Source organism: Neopelma chrysocephalum, unplaced genomic scaffold, assembly GCF_003984885.1.
Source record: "Neopelma chrysocephalum unplaced genomic scaffold, ASM398488v2 Primary Assembly neopelma1_23, whole genome shotgun sequence".
Lineage (NCBI taxonomy): Eukaryota > Metazoa > Chordata > Aves > Passeriformes > Pipridae > Neopelma > Neopelma chrysocephalum.
Window position 1 is genome coordinate 26382673 of NW_020897691.1, and position 26144 is coordinate 26408816.

The 26144-nt window shown below is 36.1% G+C and overlaps 1 protein-coding gene across 5 annotated transcripts in view; it reads right to left on the reverse strand.

The window, feature by feature from the left end:
- LAMA2 (laminin subunit alpha 2) overlaps positions 1-26144 on the reverse strand; it is a 363498-nt gene that overhangs the window by 145383 nt on the left and 191971 nt on the right. For 4 of the 5 annotated variants that reach the window (XM_027691382.1, XM_027691393.1, XM_027691372.1 and 1 more), the window contains exons 13-17: positions 17624-17721; positions 16848-17059; positions 10730-10841; positions 7164-7277; positions 1040-1167 (exon numbers count right to left, since the gene is read on the reverse strand). In XM_027691382.1, coding sequence (XP_027547183.1) covers positions 1040-1167; positions 7164-7277; positions 10730-10841; positions 16848-17059; positions 17624-17721 — 664 coding nt within the window. Of the gene's footprint in view, positions 1-1039; positions 1168-7163; positions 7278-10729; positions 10842-16847; positions 17060-17623; positions 17726-26144 lie in introns of all 5 variants that reach the window. The other variant, XM_027691351.1, reaches the window with a different exon arrangement.

Genomic DNA, 26144 nt, shown 5'->3' on the forward strand with positions numbered 1-26144 from the left:
ATCAAAACCTAAATTCAACCTATTTACTTGGTTTGTCGCACATCTGTGCAAGATTGAAATGTGATAGTGTTTCTCCTGCTTTGTCAGCATAGTGTTCTCAAACAAGAGAAAGATAACTAATTAACGATGCAAGGAAATACTAAGTAATGAGGATGTCAGAGGAACTATGCCTGAGCAGCAGATATAATAAACCCATATATATCTAATAAAACCAACTCAAGAGCCGTGCTAACAGGAAGGCAGGCTCCCATTCTACAATCCCCTGGAATTTCTGCTCATAAGTGCTTAGGCTATTCCTTCTCTAATCAGTGCAATTTTAATAGGACTCAATGCCACAGACAAGGTTCAGTTTTATTCAACTACATCACGTAAAATTATTTTGGTACTGTTATTTTTCAGGTACTGACTGGGACGAAACAAATGAAAAAATCTTCAAGCTACTCGGTCTATTAAATTAGGCTATGGAGTAGCATAGAAAGCTTTTGGAATGAGGGAAACTTTGGTTCTTAGATCAGAGTTTTGAATAACTTTTCACTAGTATTTTATTTAATAAAACAGTAGTGAATATTCTGAGATATGCTGACACAATATTTTCGCTCGTAAGATCTAAGGATGGATTCAGATTCCAAACAAATCACTGAGCAGAAAAAATCACTATTTTATCTGATCAACATAAATTGACTTTAAATTCAGTTACTGAAAAAGCCTACCTATCAAATCTGTACATTGAGCTTTAAAACTAGAAACAACAACTCTTAAGGAGGACAGACAAGCAAATGCTAGCTATCGATTCTAAAAGTGATTCTAAATGCAAATTCTGTGTTGTTCTTTCTAAATTAGTCTCATCCAGCTTTTGTCTTGATCTTTGCCTGTCTGTGAAGCACTCTGTACAACTGCAAAAATTAAAAGTTTATATTACAGAGTATATCACTTGATTGAAATAAGAAAAGATTTCAAATGTAAATGCAAAAATATAAATCAAGAAATCATGCAATTTACTAAGTGAAAAAGTGTAATATGCAATAAATATACAACTTACTTGTTAGAAGGTATATTTAAGGGGCAAGCACACAACTGACAGTCCTCAGCTGTCCCTTTAGTAGGATCACCATAGAAGCCAGGAAGGCATCTATCACAATATGAACCACCTGTGTTGTGTTTACAGTCCTGTAAACAGAAGATGAAAAGTATAAATTGACTATTAGAGAACTTAGAGATGGAAACTTACATATAAATTCACCTAGCTCATCATCACACCAGGATTATAACAGCTCTGCAACATATATTCTGATTTTTTTCTGCTGGTTGAGAAACAGTTCTAGAGGTTAGATATCACAATCTATGATTCATGTGTGTTGGGTAGTTGTGTTCTTGTGGATAATTTTTTTCTGTGTAAAACAAAAAGAATATTTAATTGCAAACCTTTATATTTCCACCAAAAAACAGCTGTATTATTGTTCTAGCTTGCTTAAAGAAAACCAACCTTCAGAGCAGCATAAAACAGGTTAGTATTGCAGTCTGACAAACTGACAAACTGTTTTCAGATATTGATTCAAAAAATAAAGCCCAGACTACACAATTTATAAAAATAAATTATTACATTTCACATGTAAGTGCACTAGTTCATTTTACAAGGTATATGGCTAGCTGTATTTGTACACAGTAGTAAAGCCTGAATTACTAAATTAATACTTATTTGCTAGAATAACATCCAGACTCTATTTTGTGAGTAGAAACGAGGACAAGTACACTGTATATAGGGCCCTATCCAACAGTATGTGTTTGTCTACATGAATGGCTTTCATAATAGGAGAGTTAATCTGAGCATATGAAACATGCAACATAAAAATGGCAGTACTAGATTTGCATTTTTGTACATAACTTTTGGCTCATCTCAAAGTAAACAATGTTTTAGCAGAACGGAAATTGCTCCTGTGAGAATAGACTTCCTATGATGACTTGCAAGAACCAAGTTTTAAAGAGTAATTACTCTTTCTATTCTTCTTCCTTCTCACATAGAGGGTTTAGAAATTCTAAATAATTTTGCAGAATCCATAATAGATTCAGAAAATTAGTTTTCTGGTTTAATCTCTTTCCTGTCTCCCCCCACATCACACTATTCCTTTCACTGCTATTTGCCACAAGATACTCAAGTGTGGTCCTCTCACAACAAAAAACAGAGAAAGGAGTAAGAATGATTTTGGCTGTTAAATGCCATCTTGATGTTCTTGTGTATGGACTGAAAAAGCACATGACAAATTGAAAAGGCCAAAATGAAAGCCATGAGACAGATTTTATTTATTGGGGTGTGTTTTAGACAACAGGAGAGATCAAATCTAGAATCTTCTTTACTCAAGCTGCTGCTTAAAAACTCTTGAGGCTTGCTTTTGTTTGTTTTATTTTAAGGCGTAGGTACTTTCAAACTTATGATTTAAGTTAAAATAGTTTTTTAAGAACACTGGAAAATAGTTTTATCATTTTAATAAGTCATGCATATGGCACTGATTGCTATTTAACAGCCTTACTGTCTGAAATGCATAATTTATCCTCAAGAAAGAAAACAGCAGTATTCTAAAGAACACTGGGTTCTTCACAGCTTTCCAGGATTGTAATGATTTGTATGAAGCTTTTTTGTATTGTGCTATGCATAGCCAGTACCGTACACCTGGGCAGCTGAAAAAGCACAATACCCTTTTTAGCCTTGAGCGCATTGAAGTCAAGAGCATCCATCTCCAGAAATGCTTGTTATTTCGAAGGGTGCATTCTTATTGCTAGTGTATGCAACCAGCATATCTTCAAAATGAAAGCATTAGTCACAATATTATACTTTAATATATTTAGTAGATTGTGAGCTAATACCAACTTACTGAGACTCTTAATCAATTAAAATTATGGCTTTAGAACAGTCAGCTGGGTTAAAATCAACTTCATTAGGTCATTTAAGTCCGTTTGACTGTTATTTCAAGTGCTGACATTAAAAGAGAATCTACCAGCCATACCAAAAAAGTATCTGGGAACAATAAGATACGCTTTTCAAAGAAGACGTGTCAAAAATAATTTAGGTGTTTCAAGAGAAAAATCCCTTGCAATTCAACTTTTTAAAGGCATCATGTCAAATTATTTGTGCTTTTTCTGAAAAATAATGGATTCTTTTTTTGTGTTAAGTTTAGCTTTAAATATCCTCAGACACATCTTAACGTTTCTGAAGAATATGAACAGCTTATATGTCAAGGATGTTATTAAAGTGAGAGGAACTAACACACTACTTTAAAGCTTTGCATCTCTTGCTGAGTAGTATTTGCAGCTTCTGCTTTTTTTTTAATGTAAAAACCTGAAACCTTCCATTTTGTGGGAAAACAATTCATGTTAGAAAGACTTGACCACCTTCTCTTTGATGAAATATTTTCTGGCACTCTACTATCAGTCATTTCCACATACTGTGACTAAATCTCCTCAATCCAGATATCTGTGTTTACTTCCTCACAATCATAGAATCATAGAATATCCACAGTTGGAAGGATCAAGTCCAACTCCTGGCCCTGCACAGGACCACCCCGAGAATCACACCATGTGCCTGGGGGCATTGTCCAAAAGCTTCTTGAACTTTGTCTTGGTGCCATGACCAATTCTCTGGGAAGCCTGTTCCAGTGCCTGACCAGCCTCTGAGTGAAGAACCTTTTCCTGATATCCAGCCTAAACATCTCCTGACACAGCTTCAGGCCATCGCCTCTGGTCCTGTTACTGGTCACTACAGAGAAGAGATCGGTGCCTGCCCCTCCTCTTCCCCTGGTGAGGAAGTTTTAAGACTGTTATGAGGTCTCCCCTCATTTTATGTCTAAATATTTATGTTTTGAAATTCCCCATACTGTATCTCATACTATTTTGAATGCATCAATTTTCTGGACCTCTTTTATCTCTAAACAGCATTAAACCTCACTTGGACAACCTCTGGGTAAGTAAGACTGTGGGATTTATTTTTGTCTGAAATTTTATGCATGACTCAGTCTGTACCGTGTAAACTTTATTGCTGGTGTCCTGAAGTGTGTTTTCCACCATTTCCTACTGAGGCAGCTCTTCTGTTTTGGAACAAACAAAATTAACATCTTTATGCCCAGTATCAGGGAACCTTTAATTCACACTGAAAAATGACTACTGCTTAGCTGCATATGCAGCTGAATGTGTATGAACAGTCAGAATAGAATGCTAGTGATGAAAATAAAACTTTAATCAGGGAGTATGACTGAGTCCAAGATAGTGCCTTTGGCACACTGATGCCCTTTCTCAGGATATCTGTCACAGAGACAACCAGGGAAGCTGTTAAAGCTAGCTAAAGCAGGCGAAAGTGTAAGCCTGGGTGCCTATTCTAGTATATTCCCTAGACGCCTAGACCCGACAATGGTATTAGGTCTTTGGAAGCATGAATATAGTCTTCTGGTATTTTCAAACTACCGTAACGTCAAGATTACACAGACAATTCCCTTCCCTGGTGTTACAAATGTAATCAGGATGTTGCAGAGGCTTTACTTATTTTTACTTGTGGAAGAGCTGGTAGTACTGCATTTAGCTAGGACATATAATTTTGTTTCCATGTATATAAATATGGGTGAAAACATTTTGTCGATCTTTTGATGAACACTGTCTAAAGCACATGTCCACCAGATCTGACATGGGCCTCATCCTATGTAGCATATGTTATTTATACACAAAGGAATACAATATGGAAGGGATGCCTCTGTGGACTGCCCACTCAGCAATTTAAGCACCACTTAGGTGAGAAAGATCTGCTTTCTCTGGGCTTGCTAATAGCGATGTACTATCCTGCAATGAATGAAACACCTTGAAATGTGCTTGCTTTTCACAAGGTTTAAGTTTAACCAACCTCCTAAAGCTACTGTAAATGTTGTACGTGTAATATTACAAAACAGTATTTCTGAATGTTAGAACTTGCCCTGTGTACCAAAGCAGTTATGTATATCACAATGGTAACGAGAACAATGTATCATGCAGCTCTCTATGGCTGCTGTGGGGATCAAAGGGCTTTGCAGGTTACTGCGAGATATGCGTTAAAATGAGCATTTTATACAGGCCTGTGTTGAAGCAGATGATTTGAGCTTTTATCATGAGTCAAAAACATATTTCAGCTTCTTTTCAGCTACATTTCAAAGCTAAGGAAGAGCAAAAAGAACTATCATATCAGTAAATTAGGTGCCTAAATTGTCTGTTGTATTACTGAAAAAACACCATGAATAATAATGAGGAGGCCAAAAGGCTGTGTAAACCTCAATAGAAAGAATGCCTTTGATGTGAAACATTTCTCTTTTTCAGCATTCAGACTTCTCTCTCTTTCACTTCAAAAGGCTTATGATCCAAATTGAAAAGCAGCATTTAATAGCCTGCATGGATACTAGCCAATCTGACTTACAGTGCTTTCAAAGATGCAAGAAAATCCAGAACTGATTTTAAGCTCCCTGTGCACCTCTTCTCTATGGCATGATCTCGTATAAGCTCAGACAGAACACATAAAACACAGAGAGCTTGATAACGTGCAGAGATTAAAGTACATCTTCAACTGGTTATTTTCCACTTCCTTGTCAGTACTGTATTATCTTACACCAGCATCCTTAAAACATCAGAAGGGGGAGCTCCACTGTCTCAGTTAACAGTTCGCAACAGTTGAAAAGCACAAAAGCAATACAGAATGCAACTACATGGCCTTCTGTTTTATCCAGGCTGTTGCCACAGACAAAAATAAAGAGGGAACTTGTGCAAGGGCTAAAACTTGATGACACTGAAGTAAACAACCTCAGAACTTGCATCTGGCTATGTACCCTAAGCAAAATAGACACCAGTGATGATATATCTTAAACAAGATTTTCCCTTCCCTTTCTCTTGTGCTAATTGATTTTATCCCACACTGATATTATAGACATTGTAGCTGGAGACTACAGTAATTAATGCAATAATTTTTTCTCAAGAAACACAAATCCATATTACCCTACTGATAAACATTTTCATTGAGTATTAAGAGAAGGATTCAAAACATAACTGTCATGTCAAACACATTTTTTCATTCTAGGCTTACAGTATAATCAAATTGAGAACCATTTTAAGCTTCTATTCATGAAAAGGCAATTTGAAAAATTCACTGATCCACACATCAGGGATATCTTGTTTTGCACTGCAATGCAATTAAACATCTTCTATGAGCAAAACAGGAAGAACAGTAATAATTCTAATTGTCAAATTATACTGGAAAAAGCCTGAATTTTCATTTTGAAATTTTCCCAGCAGATATCTCTTAAGGAAATAAAAGGGAACATTTAGAAACATGCACATTGCAGAACCTGCTTGAAATTCTGCAGGGAAACGAGAGTATATCCCACTAAACTGGCACTGGCTTAAATTGTGCTTCCGCAAGACTAATGAAATGAGACATGTTGTTTCAAGTTTCATGCCATGTCAGACAATATAAAACTAAAAATGCCCTTGAGTCAATCAGAACAGTCTATTCAGCATAATTCACCCATTCCAAAAGGCTACTGAATGGACTGGAAATAGTCATGTGCTGGTAGGCTTGCTATGGATAACATCATAGATTTAATTGCTGAATTAGTAGGTAACTACATAAAATCTCCGTAGAAAAAAAAAAAAAGCTGATTTAGCCCAGATTGTATGCTTTTATTATTTTTCCAAAGTACAATTCATTAAATGTTCCTTTGAGGTTTAGTATGAATTTAGATGAAGGAAGCCACTAACAATATCTTCTCATCAAACTAGAAGAGAATTTACAAAGTTGCCTGCTACATACTATAAATTGGATATACTGTAGGAGACAAGTGGGAGAGGGAGATAAATCTTACATGAAAAATTATTAATATATTTGCTGCTTTCTGCATGCCATACCTTATACTATTGATTCTATCGTAAAACACAGATCCTATGTGATAAAGAAAATCCCTTTTTTTTTAAACCATAAAAGATATCATATCTTGGTACGAGGGGATCCTAAATTTCAGCAACAGTTCAACATAAATATTTCTTCTGTTAATCACTGGCTTTGTTCTTCTTGAATATTTCATGTCTCAGAGTACACTAATTCAATTGCAATAGTATATTGAATTGATGTTGGCTATGCCCATCAAGTTTCCTGTAGTGACACTTACCAGGCATTCTCCTGTGATATCATCACACGAGTCTGCATGACCAAAGCATGTACATGGTGCACAGACTCCACCAAAAATTGTGCCATTCACACGTCTGTGTTGAGGCCAGCACAACTGCAAGATAAATTAGATGAAAAGTTAAACTGTTGCTTGAATAGAGAAAGGAATGAGATTTTTAAAATTTTGTTGAATTTGATGTTTGCACCCACAAAAAACATACTTGCCAAATGAATAAAAATACCAACATTTCTCTAGAAAGTTGTTCTTCCTAGTGCTATGGCTTTGCAGTAACCTTAGCCCTACTGGCAGATGTGAGATTAGAGGCAGCCTTAACTTGATCGTTCTTCTGAAATGGTAAAATAAAGCAGAGAAATTAAGGACTGAAATATGACAGCATCAAAGCAAGAGGTACAGACTGAAAAACAGCCAGAAGGTGAAATACTGAAGGAGAGAGAAGGAGAGAAGAAAACCTCAAAACAACAAAAAACGTTTTCTGAGAAGTTCAGCCACAAAGAGCAATTAAAATACCATCTAGTCTTGTTTGGACTCTAACAAAAGGCTGCATTGAAATAAATCACAGGCTGAAAAAATCACCATCCTTTTATTTACAAATTGTGCTTCTTAGTAATTAGCAACTTCCCTTTAATAAAGTGCTCTGGTTTTTTAATTTATTTTTTTAAATGTCAAATTTAAATCAATGTTAAATGCATGGCCAGTTATTTCGTAGGAAAGGTGACACCATACAACTGTGATTCATCAGTGAAAATTCAGCTATTCCATTTCTTCATAATAAGATGTCAAGCAGCAGTCTCCCATACTATATATCTCACAAATGGCTTTATAATTTTGCAAACTATCCTTCCACAGTAAGACTGCTCATGTGATCCAAAGACTTTGCATAATATTAAAAGGTGCATGACAGTGTTGACCTTCAAAAGCATCTCACCAATACAAAGTTTGTACTAATAGAACATTAAAAATATAATTTAATAAAGAAAATCTCTTCCCCTTCACATTGACTCTACAAAAAGGTAACAAGAAGACTCTTCTTTATAAAAATAAAGAAAATATCCCTTACTCCTGAAAAATGTGAAAGTAATCTAAACGTGACTTGAAATGATTCTTTAAAAAAAAATTCCAAAGCCTGAGACATTATCCTGTTTTTTCCTTCTTTATGTTCCTTGTTATGCATTCCTAGAAAAACCCTATAAATACTAAAAATTAAAATCTAGAATTATAAAATCCAAAACCTAAAAAAACAGCTTAAAAGAAATTATTTTATTTTAATTTCTGGGGCATGAGATGCCAGTGGTTTCTGCAAAAATCTATACATCTTCCTCTTTCAGTGAATGAAAATAATGGTCTTGTGCCCAGATACAAACGATGTTGTAGAAAACAAGGCTCCAAAAGTCACTAATTCTAAGGGTTTAGACATGGAATATCAACATCAAGGTGTCGAACAGAACTGAAAGATTACAGATTGAGATCTTAACGAGAAATTATGTAACATTGAAAAGTCAGGAAAGTTCTTGACCACATAGTGATGCAAGTTAAACACAGCTTCTTCTGCAGTGGAAGAAAAGAGTAGAATGAATGGGAACAAATCTGTGGGAGAAGAGCAATTAGATGTGAAGATGTTGACAAATAAAGGCCAGAAAATTCATGAGTGGAGTAAAGTAACTACCAAAAATGAGTCCAATTGGTATTAGAAATATAACCTGCTTTACCTGTGCTTACGTAATTCTGTGTTCATATACATGCAAAAATGTAGGAATTTTATTTGCCCAGAATCTTGTAAAAAATAAATTCCAAATTTGTGCAATGGAACAATCTTAGAAGAGAGAGCATATTTTAGATGGGATTGGTTGTCTTCTGAAGACCGATCGTGTCAAAACATTCACAGCAAGAAGATAAGTAAATAATGGTTGTTTTTAGTGCTGCAGCGTCTATATCAGGTAGAACAACATCATTATTCAGGAGACAAATACATTACATTAAATAAAGAAAAGAAATTGAAACTGAAAATCTGCACAAAATCAATGAAAATGGAAATCTACTAGGTTGAAGCTGCAGAAGTAAAGTGTTGGACAAGGCCGAAAGTATTCAGAGGAAGAAACAAATACGACATGTAAAAAAAAATTTAAATTGACATTTTCAACTTCTCTTTCCATACTTTCTTAGCTGCAGTCTGTCTGGAAATCTAAAACTTTATTTTTTTTTTCCTATGCCCACTGGCATGCATAGGAACTTCAAATTTGCAGATATATATATATGTAAATACTTTCTCTTGTGGAGTATGATCTTAAGTATATATCAAATTTCAGGGACTGTTTATAATTGGAGAGAAAGTTTAGCACTGAAGGACACAATGTTGGACAGAGAAATTCAGCAACACCAAGACAGGAATTCTACCCAGGTCCTTCAACTTCTACAGCAAAAAATAGATATTGAAATATCTACGGTCAGGGCTTTTCCAAAAGCTTTTTTGGTCATCACATCTAAAAGTGAATTTGGAGAAAAAATGGACAAGTAAAACAAAAAAGTGTAAAGCACAATGACACTACATCCAGCTTTTTTCTGAAAATAATTGAACAGACAGATAATGGTCAGACTTTAAAACTATTTCTCAGTCAAGGTAAGCAAGGTATTCCTCTCCAGTTATTTTTCCATCTGTACCATTTTGGAAGTGATAGGAATATCCATAATTCCTTCAGGCTTGCTTTCTACATTAGTTTATATAGCCCCAGCAACAAGCAACCACATGAGACTAGACTCTAAGCCCTAAATATCACATATAAGCATTAAAAATTTTAAAGAAAAAGAGAGTTGACAAGCAAATGCCTAGAGTGCCTGTGTAAATGGCATACTGTTTGTAGTTTTGTGAAGCAGACCATCTTGGTGTTTGAAACTATTTCCTTAAAGGCAAAGCTTTTGAAGAATTTTTTTTGGCTTCTATTTACCCCAAGCTATGCCCATGTGAGCTAGTCACTCATATGTATACTTGTATGAACACATTCTGTGTGTGAATTTGTTAGGAAAGTGGGTATTTTTCTGAGCATGTGTCTATGTTATTATCTGTAACAGGACCAAAATAGAATGAAACAATCCTCACAAGAACACATATGCAATTCTCAATGACACCAAGGCAAATGGTAAAGCCCTGGGAAAACAAAAGAGGAAACTCAACCATGGTAACTCAGATAATTTGATCTGGCTTTGTTATGCCCATATCAGACAACTGCCATTTTCCTTCTAATTGTGATAGGTGCATTCATTCATAATATCAATTGGCTGAAGAGAACAAATATTGTTTTCACTTCCTTTTTATTGACCAAAATGTCTTTTCATAATTTAGAAATCACCACAGAGGTTTAAAACTTCAGATTTTAAATATTTTCAAATATAATGAACTGTTACCTAGAAATAAGGGTAACAAGTCAAGTCATACCAAATTCCTAACAGGAACAGGCAGCTCTCTTACTATTTTCTACCAACACATGTCTACTGGCTGCTTACAACCATCACAGTGTTAGCACAATGGAACTAGACTGAACCATGATACTCACCTCGCATGAGGTACCACCATAACCCGGAGGACAGTCACATAACTCCACTGCAGATGCCAGCTTTCTCCCCGTTGAAGTGTGGTCAGCAGCTTCCATGATAACGTTTCTTAGTCTGGATGTAACAGAAATTAAACAGGCAAATTAGATGGAAGTGTATCTGCAGCTGAATGCAACAAATACTTAAAGTGACATTCAGTGCTTGTTTCTGTTTTCCTACTTCAAAAAAAGGTTTTCATATTCATCTATTTCTTCCTAAACTACATGTCTGTAGGCTTGTTACTATTTTTGTTCATCATGTGAGGGAGACTATGGGCAGACACACATTGATAAAAATAGATTTTAAAAGTCTCACAGCACTGTAGCAGGAGACGGAAGGCTATTCCTGGCCTGCAAGCCACTTTTGTCAACTTGCATTGCAGTTGCATATAGAGCGAATTTGACACTAAGCAGAGTCTTCAAAATTTATGAACTACCAGTCCAGCTTTCTAAAATATTACATTACTAAGTTTTGGTTATAAGTCTGGAGATTTGACTTCTGAAAAAGTTTTCATCCCTGTCCACAAGGATTGAGAACCTAAGTATTACGTATATCAAAGAAAAATGTATGTAAATGAAAGGAAAAGGAAATCTTCTACCATACATCCTGTTTTCCCCAATGACAGAGAAAAACAAATGCTAGACATTGCCTAAATAGCCATTGTTTAGGTAAACACTGACCATGACTTTTATTTCAAAAGCATGGAAGTATGATGAGAGAAATGACAAGAGTCTTTTGATAATCTTGGAGGTATTATGAGAAACAGGTGTAGTTTACCTCAGTAGTATCCATTTGGGGAAAGAAACTGGGATTTAGGAGTTTAATTCTTACGAGAATTCAGAAGGAACATTAAGGTATTACAGAGGCTCAATGATTTCACCCAGTAATATTAACAGAGTGTTTTACTACTAGAGCTACTTGAAGAGCTTCTTTTGAAGTCTTTTTCAGCAGAAAATAACTTTCTATCATGATATATATTTTGTTTAAAAGTAATCCATTTTCTTTGGAAAATGTAAAACAAACTTTTTTTTCTCCATAGTAAGGCATTTATCTTTTGGCTGCCAAAAAATCCTGAAAATTATTTGGATGACCTTGAACAAGAAAACATCCAAGAAAAATATTTTGTTGTTCCTGTAGCAGTTGGAGGAAAGGTTAAGACAGAATATTTTCCCACTTGATTTTATGACTACTCTAAATAAGACAGACATGAAAGGTAAGGGGGAAAAAAAGGAAGATTTCTGAAATTAAGATAGAAACTTCTGAAAAACAAAAATTTTACCATCTCTAGGAATATGACAGAAGTTTGGAGGGACTACCATTGTGGACTATGCAGTTATAAACTTGAATCTGATTTAGTGATACTAGAACTTCTGTAAAAGGTTCTTGATACCGTTTTAAGAGAAGGATACTTGTTCCTATCCAGATCTTCAGTAAATTCTCTCTTGCTTTTCAATATATGCCCTTCATTCCATTGCTGTACGCTTATTTTGCTATTATCCTTTTGAGTTTTCCTTACAATAAGATAACCAATCTCTAGGATATTAGATATCAAAAAGTGATGACTTACAGTAAAAAAAAAATCTAAAAATTTAAGGAGAAAAATCTGTAAATGAAGAAACAAAATTTTAATAAAAGGCCAAATTTTTTTTCTCCTTTGAACTACAGCTAGTTCCCTCTCAGCACAGATCTTGGAACAAAGAGAAGCACTAACACACAGAAAATTCACTCAGTATAATTCCACATTTCTATTCACTGAATTGTTCCAATCTGCATTACATTCTGCTATTTGCTAAATGGGATTTTAATGTGTTTAACAGTTTTTAGCATTAACAGTTACTCAGTGAAGAAAGCTGCAGTGAATTTTCTTTTCTCCCATTTTGATGTTGCAATTTTGATTCCTCAATGCCATTCTGCATTCATTAAAATACATAATGCTGGCAGTAATGGGGCACTGGATCCTGGAGATGCATGAACAATTTGAGATTAGACATCAAGACCAAATATTTAAGCTGACTGTTACTGTCAGCAGGCAACTGTTGACTTCTAAAAACAAACAAGATTAAAAGGGAAGGGGACGTTTCAGGCTGTATCGGCATAGTTTACTGTCTGCTGTGCCAGGCATCTGAATCACATCAGCTGCACAAGGCACATGAAGTACTGACCCAATCATTGCTCATTTGTGTTGAAGCCAATTCCACATATGGAAGAAAACCCTTGGCCTCTTCTTTCCTCTTCCTCCTTGTGTCTAGCACTGACTCTTCTATATGTGGTTATAAGCAATCTATTATCTTTAGCACCACAATTTCCAATGTCTATCTGTGTGTTTGCAACATTTACCATCAATGACCACTCTGAATATTAAAACTGAATAAACAGTGCTACTAAACTTTCTTTGAAGCACAAGCTAACAGTATTAGATTAAACAAAACAATAAAAGGGAGTTATCTTTTCCTGGCCAGTTGCTTCTACCGCATATGGACTTAACTGCAACATTTTGGAAGATCTGTCAACTTAGAGGAGGATCAGAATATAAACCCAAAAGCTGAGTTTGCATTCAGAGTGATTGCTGTATTTCTGTATTCTCATTTTTTATCCCACTTGATCATCTAAATGAAAGCTTCCTACTTATGCCATAGAGCAACAACAATACTGTAACCTTAAAATGACCCAAAAAAATGTACTCAAAACCACACAGTCAAACTCAACATTACTGAATTAATATTGTTTCGTAGCTACTTAAAGTGTTACTGACTGATTAGTGTTTCTAGTAGGTTAAACTAAACAGGAGTTAAAAATACAATCTTAAAATTAAAGCTCTTGCTAACTGGAAACAACGCCATTGAATTTTTAAGTCTCTTTCCACATGACTGCAAGAAAGTTACTTTATCTTACAAGGTCTCCATTCTGGTCTCTTTTTAAGCACAGATTATAATAGCATCCTTGGAAATCCTTACATATGTGGTGTCGTTACCCATTTTGAAAACTTGCAGTATTTAAATGAACAGGTTGCTTAATATAGCAATCTCTAATTAGTATGTTGCATAATTCTGCTGGTGCTTTGAAGCAGAAATTGTCAATCATGAAGATCTAATAACCCTGCAATATTTCTGTCTCTCTGCCAGACCCTCTTAACCCTCTCAAAGGAATATCCATCTGTCCACTGCATATACCTGTTTATAGATATTAAAAAAACTTTTAGTTCAATCTACTTATCTATTAAGGCTTAGCTCTACACTATGTCTTTTCAACAATGTCATCCTTTGGAGACCATCAACAGTAGTCCTTAATCAGCACAACATATCACAAAGAAGATCTTCTTCATTGGGCCTACATTTTCCCAGCAGTACTAAAGGGGTAGAATATGGAGAAAAGAGTTATTTCACACAATCTAAAGAGTTATGAGCACAGCCTTGTGCCTAGCATATTTTAGCATGACTGGAAGTCAAAGAGAATATAAAAAAGTCAGTACTGAGGCATACCCTAAAAATCAGCAATATGCCTACAGTGACAGATGATAAGATGGGCTGGATGACAGTAGATGCTCTTGTTGCTACAACAGGTGACTGTGAGCACAAACTGTTCTGAGAAGACTCAACTCCACTTAGTAAATCTCACCCTGATGGGTGAAACTATGATTCCTACAGTTAAATCAAGGATGAAAAATTGAATATGTTTAATTGTGATTGGAATTTCACATCTTCTCTCATGCTAAACTGCAATGAGCACACTAACAGTGCGCAATAAAATGTGTTTACGTTACACTTGTGGACAGTAACACAGTAACCACTGCATTCTTCTCCGGTAAGAGACATCATAGGGACAGCTAGAAATGTACCAGTTATATAAGACCATTTCTAGCAAAAAGGATACTCTTCAAAATTACTTCAGTCCCTTCCCCTAACCCCCTTTTAACTCATTGTCTTTCAGGGACCAACCTTCCTAGCTGTAATGTCACTACACCTAGAAGCTGATGGCTACTAACACACACAGTATAAATTATATGTTTGTCACAGATCTCTTCTTAAAGAGTATTTCCAAGACATGTTTTTGGAAAATTTTCTATAACACACCACTAAACTTTTCCAAAGGCTAAATATGAACAACACTACCAAACAGTGAGGCACCACACATGGCCAAATGGCTAAAGCAGTAATCTGGGATGCAGGCAGTGATGTATAGTCTTCCAAACATGCCATGGAGAGGTTTGCCACTTCTTACTTACAAGGCACAAATTACAGACTCTGTCTGTTCTACACGTGTGCGCTTTTCTGAGCTATATGCTGTTGCCTAGAGGGGATCTCATCCATCCCACCCTCACTGTTCCACAGTAGAGGCAAGATGGAGCCAGTACATGTCCAGCAATGCACTTTCTTCACAGATTTTAACTGCCTAGCCAAAGTGGTTTTTTGTAGGAAAGCCCCCCTTGTCATAGAAATACAAACATCAGTATACAAATATATCTAAACCTCTGACAACTGAAGTTTGCATTTCCCATAATACTTAGTAAGACCTTTGGCCCAAAGAAAGTCAATCATACATATCTCCTCTAAAAAAACATAGCATATAAGCCCCTATTGTTCACCCCAAAATTGCTCCTGCACTCCTTTAGTTGGGAAAATTCTGACTAATGGTTTCCATTTTTTATTTGAATGAGAACAGAGTGGAGGAACAGCATCACTGAGCTCACACTAGTCTCAGCTGAAAGCTGTGGATTAACAGCTTCCCATGGTCTGCTCATAATGCATAAGAGATGAGCTCTGGCCTGGTGTTTTGGCTCTCCTCTAACACCAGGGTAGGAAACTGATGGGCCATGAAAGGTTTTCAAACTGTATTCAAGGAGATGCAGAGATGCAAAGAGATGCAAGGTTGACAATCAAATGAGTAAATTAGAAAGCAGTTTGGCCCAAACTCAAGCTAGTTATGATTCACAAACTTATTTACAGAGATGTAATACATACTAATTAACCACAGGAAGAGACACAGATTGAAGAAATATGAATTCTTTTTACAGGGAAAAAATTTGCACTGCCAAAGCTCAAATCAGAAAACTGCAATGTTGTTGACACAACTTGCCTTTCAATTTAGGATGTATTTTAATTGCCTAACTATTCAAATGATCGTTGGATTTCTTAAGAAATTGCACAGTAGCAAAAACTGTGTCTGTGCTCTCAGTAAATAATCACTAAGTGTGCTATCAGCTCCCTCCATTCCAAATTGACTTACACAACTGAATCAAGTGATGTGTAGATTAGAGAACATTTCAGGTTTCATGCCTTGTGAGTAAAACACTAATAGGCAATCAATTCCATTGCACATTTAAAAAATATTACTTATGCCATCTAACTCTTAATGTATAGACAGTGCAATCATACAGTATCAGAAATGAGGCTGCTTTCTAACCCACCTGGAGTATTCGCTCATGCACTTATGAAAATTTGAAATGCAAGATGAGCTTTACAGTTTCAACCACACTGCAGCCACCGAAATAGAACAACTATATCATCTCATATGTCTTTAATTTTATTGAAGGACTCAGAAGAGTTCACATCAAATCAGTGGCTTTAAGCAGTCCAGGCAGCATCCTGACATAAATCAAAGGAAAGGCTTTGGGATTAAAAACATAGAAAACTCCCCTCGAGGCACTTTTCCAGCTTAGAAACTCAGGATATTATTCTCTGGTCCGCTGTTAATGTGGCCCTGTATGCTCATTAAATGGGGAAAACAGTATACATGCAATATATCATCTCTTCCTTCAACATGTCATTACCGCACTCCATGATTGACCATATACATGGGAATTACCGTGTTCACTAAATAAACATATTTATAGAACTGTCATTCATGCCTTAATAGTCCATGTAATTTCATTATCTTAAAACGCTGTTCCTTTCTTTTGCCTTCTTCCTCCTGCCTATCCAAAATGAAAAACATACTAATGACTGCTTGAAAGTGTAAATGAATGCTATGGATTTCATTATAATAAATTAGAGTGTTTTATATTACATCAGCTTAGTTCTCTGAAGAGAGAAAACAACTCTTGAGAATATCTCTGTAGCAAAGGGACCCGTTTCCCACATTCACCTGTAGATGGCATTCATCCCATTGCTGTATGTGGCTCTTATGAGGATCCTCTTTACATTTGCAAGGACAGTCATGAACTCCCTCCTGCTGATTGGAACATCGGTGCCATGCACTGAGAAAGATTCTGGTTTCAGCACAATCTCTTCAGTGTGCTCTTCAGAAGGCTGCAGGTGAATACCCCCTTTCGGAGTGCTGATTATCAAGTCACCTCCCTAGAGAGGGCCATGAATGAGAGATATTTGAATGTGAAAAGAGTAATGAAAAAAAACCCAGTTGGGGTACATGATTTATTGAATAATATATTTTACAAGAATAACAAGTATCAGGAATAATATTCACTTTTCATAACCCTGAAATGGTCTTGCTCGATAAAATTGAAAATCAGTAGAAAAGAAAGTTTAGATTATTCAGACAAAACCTAGTGTCATGGCTCTGCATAGGCAAAAGCAAATTCATACAATGCTGAGTTACACAAGAACAGATCTGCTGAAAGAATGCAAAAGTGTTACCTCAAACAACCAATTATTTTATTTCTTCATTCCTCCTGATGAACAAGAAGTATTATAGTTTTCTAAGCTACTGCAATAATACCAGAGATATTGAAGCTTTTAGTTCTCTGAAGTATATCCATTTTCTGATACTATAAACTAGCTAAGAGTATGTGCACCCTTCTGTTTTGTGTCCTCAACCACCAGACTTCACACTGAACATCTGAAGAAGCAGGCAATTTTCTTTCTTTTTTTTTTTTTTGGTGGTTGAAAATACAATCATTTTACCTCTATGATGACATCAGATTGAACTATCAATTGAACTGTTTCTTCTTCATCCGTGAAGTCATAGGAGACTGTAAATTTCAGATGTCCTCCAGCAACTGCTACCTGGGGAGTAAAAAGACAGAAAAAAGTGCAATTAAATGAAAGAAAATGGTCCTTAACCATTGGAGGCATTTTTCTCCAGCATCAAGAAGTCAATCACCAGGCTCTTCTGCCATGCCAATATATTTTTTCTATGCTCTTTTAGCCCTCAAAATCCTGGCAATGACACTACCTTTTCCATTAGAAATGGAATATAGTAGGATCCAAATCAAAAACTGCAGATTTGAATGACAGAGTTCAGCACAGAAATAGTGCTTTCTGTTAATTGATTGGAAGAAGCATAAGTAAATCAAAGGCTGAAAGAGCTACATTTTGGGTTTTAAAGACATCTCCCTCATACTTCAGTGCAATGTGAGCCTCCTCTCAGAGACTACTAAAATCACAGGGACCCTTCTGCCCTTCCAGTGCATACTGCTGAGCACAGAGCAAACTCATGAGTCTTCTACAAAGAGAATAATCTGGTTATTCTCAAGAACATAATGTGCCATCATTTGTTCATCATACTAGATGGTGTTGCACACAACAACAGATAGCAGTGAAAGTCATCATCTTCATTATTTTATGATGCACCTAATTTAAGGGGTGGAAAAAAGTCCCAGCATTTAAGGCCTGGAAATCAATTGACTTTGAGTTATTCATAAAGGTATATAAACCGCCTATACCTAAGGCTGTACAGCTAATTGCTAGGTTAAAGCTAGAAAATTGCCTCCAGTTCATAACAAAATCTTGGATCATAGAATCATGGGATCATAGAATCACAGAATATCTCAAGTTGGAAGGCGTTCATAAGCATCTTCGAGTCCAACTCCCTGCTCCTTGCAGGACTACCTAAAACTAAACCATATGACTGAAAGTGTCATTCAGAGGCTCCTTGAATGCTGTCAGGCTTCATGTTGTGACCACTTCCCTGAGGAGGAAGAACCTTTTTCCTAGTGTCCAATCTGAACTTCCTCCAGTGCAACTTCATTCCATTTCCTCATGTCCTATCGCTAATCACCAAAGAGAGAAGATCAGCACCTCCACATCCGCTGCCCCTCTTGAGGAAGTTATAGACTGCGATACGGTCTCAGCCTTCTCCAAGATGAACAAACCAAGTGATCTCAGCTGCTCCTTGCAAGTCTTGCCCCCAAGGCCTTTCATTAACTTGATCACCCTTCTCTGGACACACTTTAACAGTCTGATGTCCTTGAGGTGCCCCAACCTGCACACAACATTCAAGGTGAGGTTGCACCAGTGCAGAGCAGAGAGGGACAATCATCTTCCTTGACCAGCTGGCGATGCTTTGTGTGGGAGCCCAAACCCAGCTTTCAGCAAAAGGAAAACAAGGGCTGACAAGAACCGCATGATCTGAAGGAGCTGGACCCTTCTCACAAGACCTGTTAAAGTTCTACCTTATGGATTAAACCTGGCTCCAAGAAGAATTAAGAAAGGACTTTTTGAGATGATTGTATCAGACCATGTCTAAACCCCTGTAATCCCTCTATCTCTTATGTAATCCTACTAGGAGAAAAATTAACTATTTGGAAACTACAGCAAAAATTTGTGTAACTTCCCAATTAACACAGCCTGTCCCCTTCATTAACATGTCCAGCCCCAGATGCCTTTAAATTGTGTTCTCGTGTTCAATAAAATATTCCAGTTTCCCCAAACTGGGATCATGTCTAGATTTTATTTTTCAGACCGCCACTGCTTTGCCTGATGCACCTCAGGACATGGTTGGCCCTCCTGGCTGCCAGGGCACACTTTTGGCTCATATTCAACTTGCCACCAACCCAAAACCCCAGGGCCAGGGACCCTCTTTCCACAGGGCTGATCTTCAGCCTCTTATCCCCAAATTTGTATGTATAAGCAGGATTACCCCATCCCAGGTGCCGAGTCCAGCACTTGCACTTGTTAAATTCTGTTGGTGATGGCCCAGCTCTCTAGGCTATCCAGATCTCTCTGTAAGGCCTCTCTACCCTCAAGAGAGTCTGCAGCTCCTCCTAGTTTAGGATCATTGACAAAGAGTAGCATCACATGTTTATCTACATAGTATCCAAACCTGTGAGGGATGCCTACATTAAGCCTTGACCATAACAACATGGAAAGACTTTTGTTTCCTTAGATACAGATATTACAGCATTTTTGCTTTGCTTCTGGTCAAGTCTAAGCGCTGGTTTATAACTGCAAGAGGAATGTAGAAAACTTACACATCTGAAATGCTACAGGAAGTATCCAGAATTGCTTTCAGATGCAGACAAACATTTTAGAAGAGTAACTTATGCAGAATTTTATCATTTCTATTTCAATTTCAGACTAATTACAAGGATTCAAAAAAGTAAAAATAATGGGAAAACAAAGATTAGAGAGTTTCAGGCAACACATAAAAATTATATACCAAGACAGGTTTTACTTTTTCCCAGCTACATAACCTTTACCTTAGTAAATAAAAATCTAACACATGAATTGATAGGTCACAAAGCAGAAAAAATACCAACCAACTAAGCAACCAAGCAAAAAAAAAACACAACAAAAACCCAAACAAAACCAAACCACCCCTAAAGTAAAGACGATAGTTTAAAGAAAGCAACCAGAATGGACTAAGGACTCCTAAAACACAACCAACAGGAAACACAAGAAGAAAGGGGTGGGCTGACTAGTCCAGAAAAGAGAATGCTCAGAGGGAATAGGAAAATAATTTACCAAAACCCAAAAGACTAGAAAAATGAAATGGTCATTTTTATTTTCCTGTGGCAACTGCAGGAAAAGCATAAAGAAGACTCAGTTTAAGTTTACAGAAAGCTTTCTGATTGTAAGGATGGTCAAAACAGTATCAAATTACTTGAAAATGCTATTGAATTACTTAGTTAATTCTTTAATAGCAGTTCAAACATGTTGAAGGTACTCTGGGTACAATGCCTAAGAGCTGGAATATGACTAGGAAGTCTCTTTAGTTCTCTGCTAGCCACAGCAGTCTGATCTTCACAACTGCAACTGACAAGATTTGCATATCACAAACAGGATTACGCATTGAAGACAAAGTCCCAAAATGGCACTTATTGTAGAGAATACCTCGTAGTTCAGAATACATATTTACCTTGTGTGCTGTACAATACCAATATAGATTAGAAAAAAACTCCAACTTACATAGAGCAGAAAGTACTACTTCCTTTTGCCATTGTTTATAGTGGTAATTTCCTTCCTCTGCATACCTAAAGTACAAGTTTGTTCACAGGCAAAAGAATTCAGAGGTTGATCCATGCGTTGTCTGTGTCATCTACCGCAAAAAATACTTTTCACTAAATTTTAAATACAAGGACAATACAGAAGTTGGACACCTGTGAGATCCCTCTATTTTGATGTTTTTCTCTGTATCACCCAAAGATTCAGAGTTCTGCTTCAAAGATTGTCACCTGAGGTCATCAACACCAAAGAGAACAGACTATAAAAGTTTGCCTTGCTGTGACAAAGGCATGTATTGTTGAGACAAGAATAGCTGTCTAAAAATGTCAAGGAAGTTCCACAGAATTTCCATTGTCTCTCCCACCTGTTTTTAGACTAATACATCAAATATTTATTCTCAGATCAGGAGGTAGAATCAAGAAAAGTCACAGAATCCCCATGAAATACAAGTACAGAAGAGAGAAATCACATCTATTTTAGTTTTAATCCACCAAGTTTCGGGCAGATAGTTTTTGTTTGGTTTGGTTTGGTTTTTGGTTTTTTTTGTTGTTGTTGTTGGCCACAACTGTACTTTAGTATTATGTTACATGTTGTTAAAGGATATAAACAGAAAGCAGACAAGATTTTTTTACAACAGGCTGACAGAGAGAGGGTCGACCAAAACTGAAGCAGAAGAAATGGCTCCTTTCCTATAAAAAAATTCCCCTTCTCAACAGCAAGAAGATGGAGGGTAGTAGGAAGCAGCCAGCGTTACCTAGTGCAAAGCATCTTTGATGTTACACCTGTCACACTAAAATTACTTTTAAACCAAGACAAGTGATATTAAACCACAAATACTTACTGCACTGAAAACAAACAGCATTGCTACAAATATTAGCAAGGCCATAGAAGAGGAAAATTTCCATCTCTTTATATGGAAATCAAATTCTAGAAGTCTTTCTCTTCCTCCACTTAGTGAATCTCCTGCCAATGCTTTTCTGAGGCAAACTGTCAGGATCTCTCCTGCTAATGTCATTGTAGAGTACCTCTTTCTTATGCAGTTTTCATAACCCATCTTATTCTTGAATTATTGCATGATGATTCACATTCCCCCTCTTAAATGTCTCTTGTAACTCTGCCTGTAAAGGTTTAGCACTTAGTCCACTATGCTGGGTGCTGCCTCATTTCTGCTGAATATCTGCCAAATGTAACTTTAGAGATTAGGAGCCATCTGCACTAAACAGGGTGCTGATTATAATCCCTTATCTCATTAAGCAGTAAAATGCTCTTCTGACAGCTAGGAAGAGACTTAGTTTGTGATTAAAGCACCTGAATATGAACTGGGGTGTCTGATATGGCACTATGTGGCTACGTATGGGCAATTGAAAAAAGTCTCTTGTAGAGTCAAAGGAAAGCGGCTGGTCTATGATGTCCCCACTGAAAGACGACTTTCAAATAATTTCACTTCATATTTATATTTAAAAAGTAACTTGGAAGACATAAGATGCATTTCACAAATGAACAAAAAATTATGCACTAAATAAAACACACACACCTTGCTCATATGTTTAGTTGTAAAATCTATACCAGAATGGATTTAGCTCAGAAAGGCTTGGATTTCAGGCATAATCCAAGAGAACACAACATCTCAAAAGCAAATTATATCACTATATTAAAATAGATTTAGACCAATACTCATACAACATCAGACTTCCAAAATGAGGGAAATAAAAGGTGTCATATAATCTTAAGAGTCATTTATGTTGCAAAAGTCCTCTAAGATCCTTGAGTCCAACAATTAACCCAGCACTGCTAAGTGTACCAGTAAACCATGTCCCTAAACAAATTAACAAATGTCAAGAAATTCAACTATATTTTCCCTCTTCACTGTTAGTGGTTGTAGAGGATATATAGTCACTGGCATGTTTTATTAGACAAACAGACATTACAGAGACAGTTAATATTTTTATTAAACCAATATAGCTGCAATACAGCTATAGAAAGGTAACATGCTTTTGGAAACATGAATCCTACTTGCTAATACATAATTATATATGTGGTCATACAATTAGGACTATATCAAGTGAACAAATGTTAGTAGAAAAACAAAAGAAAAAAAGAAAAAAAAAGAAAAGGCTACAAACATGAATGAGCAGAACATTTCAGTGGAGAATGTTAACACACATACTGCTGAATATAAAACCAAGGAGTTGCACAGCAAGTTGGTGACAGTAATTTAAGGTTCTAGGAGATAATAATGTTTTCTTATTCTAGAAGACATTCCCAAAACAACCCCCTATTTGTTTCCTGATACACCTATGAATTTTTTTTACTTGCTGCCATGATTATGAGAAATTACACAGATGTTCATCCAGTCTTCCAGTGGCTCTGTCATATTCCTATGGCACTATCTACTACTAGATACTGTGCTTGAAGGTAATGGAAATATAATATATACAGTTTAACATTCCCTGCTAGCCTTGAATTTCCATGAAATAGAGCTGCAATAAAATGTTGACGTTTATTTGGACTCTTTCACCTTCACAAACTCTCTAGGCACACATTTATTTTATGACATGGATTTCAGCATACTAGAGATATTTGCCCTCAGAACAGCAGCATTAACCACATGTAGGAAATCCTTTAAATAAAGTCAGATTGCTCCCAGTTTATTAGTAGTGGCCAATTTAGTCCATAGTTGATGCAGTTGTGAGATTGTTTGACAAGTCATTAAACAATGTACCACCTTAACTCATGGCTAAGTGCACGTGTGTTCTTCTAGCAGCCCACTCAGTGCAGAAGGGAGTGGACAAAGGGCTACTTTTCCTAACTTATGTGTAAAGAAATATTTCATTGTTAATTCAGCTCTCATCTGGATTATTATCTTCTTTATGAAAAAGTACCAGCTGTAAATTTGTGATATTTAATTGGATTTTGCTGATCCAGTCTTTGTGATAGTTGTAGTGTGAGGGAAGGCACGGACTAGAAAAGAATTCCGATAGAACTATCACCAAGAAGACGTCAAACCTTTCTTCATTTAGTAATAGCTCTCAGCAAAGATTGCATGTTTTAGTTCTACTCCAGATCCAATTAGAGATTAAATAGACTCTCCTCTCTTAGACAGATTGAATTTAGATAGGATAAAAAAGCTCATCTGAGGCATTAAAGTAATATTTCAGACAAAGCAGGGAGCAGAATAATCATGTTTTATTTAAATGACAGTATAGTTCTGGCTAGCTTTAAAAAAAAGTCAGAATTTTCTTTACAGGGAAGTTAAATTTTCCCCTGAAAGAATGGGCTCATTCTCCTAACTCTCCGCCATCTAGAGTTCCCTCAATTCCATCCCAGCTAGTTCAGAATCCTACAGTTTCCCTGTTTAAGTACACTCAAAATTTTTCTATATAAATTGATGCTGTATTCTACCTAAATTCTCTTAATCAAAATGCTGCTTCCAGAGAAGTTAACCAAACATGGGAGTAAGCTACATAAAGTAGCCTCACTACTTTAGTGCTTGGTTCAATTGCTTTCCATGAGAATCTGTTTATAATACTGAACCACTCAAAGGGGAATTCACTATTTCTTCAGTTTCTTGAAACAGACCACTCCAATAGCTGAGAAGATTTCCAAGTCATACTTTTCTTGAATCTTATCCAAAATGTTTTGATGCAGCCTCTTTATTTTTTAGATTTTCCTCTGCTGATTGTACATAAAGGTAGAGTTGGGTCAAAGATAAAGTTTTATTCAATGTAGGTACTCATTTGATCACAGAATGTTCTGTGATGTTGAAGCTATATGTTAAAAAATCAAAGAGCAAGAGATAACGCATGCTATTGCTTTATATCTTATCTATACATTTATTTGCTCTACCTTGAATGATCTTTAGGGGAATTTAAAAAAAAAAATCCTTAAAAACTCACTCTACAAGACTTTTTCTCTTTGTACATTGGATAATGGAACAAGACAATCACAATAAATCTGAATATTTAAAATTTTCCCAGCAATGGAAAGAGCCACGACATATGTGGGTTTATTTTTTCCCCCAAGCGAATGTTTTCAGTTTAAGACACAAATAAAACCTCTCCAAAGAGCAAGCACAACCCATAAGGAGCAACCCAAACTCTGCTACACTGTACTTCACATGGCCATTGATCATGACTTTTCCATATTTCACATCAATACCCGAACAACTGCGATCCCTTCCAGAACACAAAGTTTAGCAGAGTCTTTTTGTACGCTGCATCTGATCACTAGGCAGTCAAAAGAATACCCTGCACCTATCAGAGAAATATCACGTGTTCAGATTCAAACATAGCTGAAACATGAGTGAAGAAAGAACACCAAGAGGGGAAGACATTAAAATCTAGTAAGTATTTCCTTAATCATCCCTTGAAAGTATCCCTTGCTTTTGCTAGAATATCAAAAGTGTAATCAGACAACTTAAAGCTTGCTGCTTTTCCTTCTTGTTTCAGAAGATGAAAAGCATAATATTGGTAAAGTGGTTGATAACATTTGCCATCCTGAACATGATAATCTGATGCCTATTTTCTGACCCTTCATATTTAAAATACTTTGTCACAAACAATTTAGACCAATCAAAACATTACACAATTCTTTTAATTGAATGCATCTGCTATAATAAGAAAAATTGACATGGAAAATATTTTCAAATAATCAATAAGAAGCTTCTTATTTGTGGATTTTCTAAATTACATCCATAAACTCAGCCCAGTCTCACTGCTACCGAGATACTGTATTAACATTACCATTTCATAACCTCGGTTCTCTTCCTTCTTGGATGAAATAGATTGTATTATTTGGAAGCAAAAAAAAAAAAATAGATGTCTAATTAAAATGCAACAATTCATTGTGTTTAATATATAGTATTGAAACATCTAATGAAATCATGGAACTCTAAAAGGAAAAATGGAATAAATCTCAGTTCCTAAGAAAGATGAGAACTGAATGACATGAGGTCTGTGAGCCCTGTGCTGTCAATCCTACTTATGTTGAGTAGTTACTCCTTCTGAACTTAGCATTGAAAAAAATTAATGTAATAAGTGAGTGATTGAAAAATTTGCACAATAAGGTTATATGCTGTCTCATGAAATGTATTTATGAATGTAGACATTCATGTGTCTATACATTCTACAAATTCTCAAATGTCTACCATAATTCCCAGCTGTCATTTCCCCTCACTTGAGAAGACAAACAGAACTGTCTGGGCAACCACTCCTGAAGTCTAAAACCCACTTTTCTACTGATAAGCCTTTACAAAATTTAG